The sequence below is a fragment of the Mizuhopecten yessoensis genome, unplaced genomic scaffold, assembly GCF_002113885.1.
Source record: "Mizuhopecten yessoensis strain PY_sf001 unplaced genomic scaffold, ASM211388v2 scaffold7581, whole genome shotgun sequence".
Taxonomy (NCBI): Eukaryota; Metazoa; Mollusca; class Bivalvia; order Pectinida; family Pectinidae; genus Mizuhopecten; species Mizuhopecten yessoensis.
Genome location: NW_018407119.1, coordinates 6,118 through 7,441, shown reverse-complemented (window position 1 = coordinate 7,441; position 1,324 = coordinate 6,118). Strand labels below are relative to the sequence as shown.

The 1,324-nt window shown below is 42.1% G+C and overlaps 1 protein-coding gene across 1 annotated transcript; it reads right to left on the bottom strand.

The window, feature by feature from the left end:
- Window positions 1-67: 67 nt before the first annotated feature.
- On the bottom strand, window positions 68-1,103 carry LOC110453981 (BTB/POZ domain-containing protein 6-like). Its single transcript, XM_021503245.1, has 2 exons — window positions 997-1,103; window positions 68-765 (listed from the first exon to the last, which is right to left on the bottom strand). The coding sequence occupies exons 1-2, from the start codon at window positions 1,074-1,076 to the stop codon at window positions 186-188; spliced, it is 660 nt and encodes a 219-aa protein (XP_021358920.1). The 5' UTR covers window positions 1,077-1,103; the 3' UTR covers window positions 68-185.
- Between the last annotated feature and the right edge of the window lie 221 nt (window positions 1,104-1,324).

The following is a 1,324-nucleotide window of genomic DNA, read 5'->3' as shown; positions in this document are numbered from 1 at the left end:
ACCCGGGTGCTATGGGGTAGTTTTGATTGGTACAGGGTATTACTTGGTGGCTTTCGATAGCATTGGGTTGTATTGGGTAGTCTCCGGTATCGAGTGCTGTTCGGTAGTATTCGGTGTCATCGGGTATTTCTGCGGGCCATGGGTAGTTGTTGGGATATTCACGGAGCATTGTTATTACTGGTTTTCTAACGTTTCGTTGGTTCACGCTGAATTCTGTACAGGGATATGCTTTGTTGTCCTGCTGAAACCTCATGACGCTCACTAGCTGTTCTGACGTCAGGACATCTCTCGTCATGACATGCTGTAATAAATACTTGGCGTCTATTATGGGGAACCTGACTGTGTAGATTATATCCCCTAGTACCTGCCGTCTGTTTGTATCCGTCACCTCCAGACCCTGACGTCCACACTTCGCCTCTGACCACCGCATCACCGCCTCGTACACCACGCTCTCCTCCACCGCTAAGTCGTCCGGCTCTGTCTGTGATACTCTTCACACAGACGCCACACAATTCGACGAAACTGGTAGACTTCAGTACTTCTTCTGGTGATCTTGCGATCTTATTTATACAGTCCTCTTTTAGGCTTTCCTCCGTATAAATATGGGCTTGTTCCAATAGTAGGCATACATTTTCGGTAGTAAGAGAACTCTTCAGAAAGGTTTCACACTTTTTGACAAGACGGTCCACCATGTATTTCCTTGCAGCTGACAGGACAGATGTTGCGGTGTCGACTGTCAGTTCTATTGTGTCTGTATACAGATACCTAAATGTAAATAAAAAATACTCTTATTCCAGCAATGATACACCTTAACACACGACAAATACAAAATATCCATTTTACTCTTGATAGGGTTTTATGTTTTTTTTTATATCGTATGAAGACATGAAGACAGAAATACGACCATAATTCAACTTGCTGGTAATATGCAAGTATCATTTTATTTATTTAATACATTTTGTGAATGTTCTGGAATTGTGAAACAGTCAATCTTACCTCAAAAACATTGTGAAGACTTCTTGTTCAATATCCGGAATCGCTATTTCGCCCTTTTCGGCGAGATTTCCCTCAAACATGGCGTAAACTACAGGAATTCTGCTGATGAGAATAGTTTTATGGGCGGGAATCCTGTATTTGTTCTCTCCAACCAGGAACATGACGTCACATGCTATACCGGATGTGAACAAATGATTCAGACACTCTACCAGTGATCTATGACACTGCCAGCTTAGTTCTTGAGCCTGAGCAGTTGCCATTTCGCATTTGAAAGTAATGGGATAATGAAACAGGCTTGTGTGAAAATAGCTATATAAAATTCAAAATA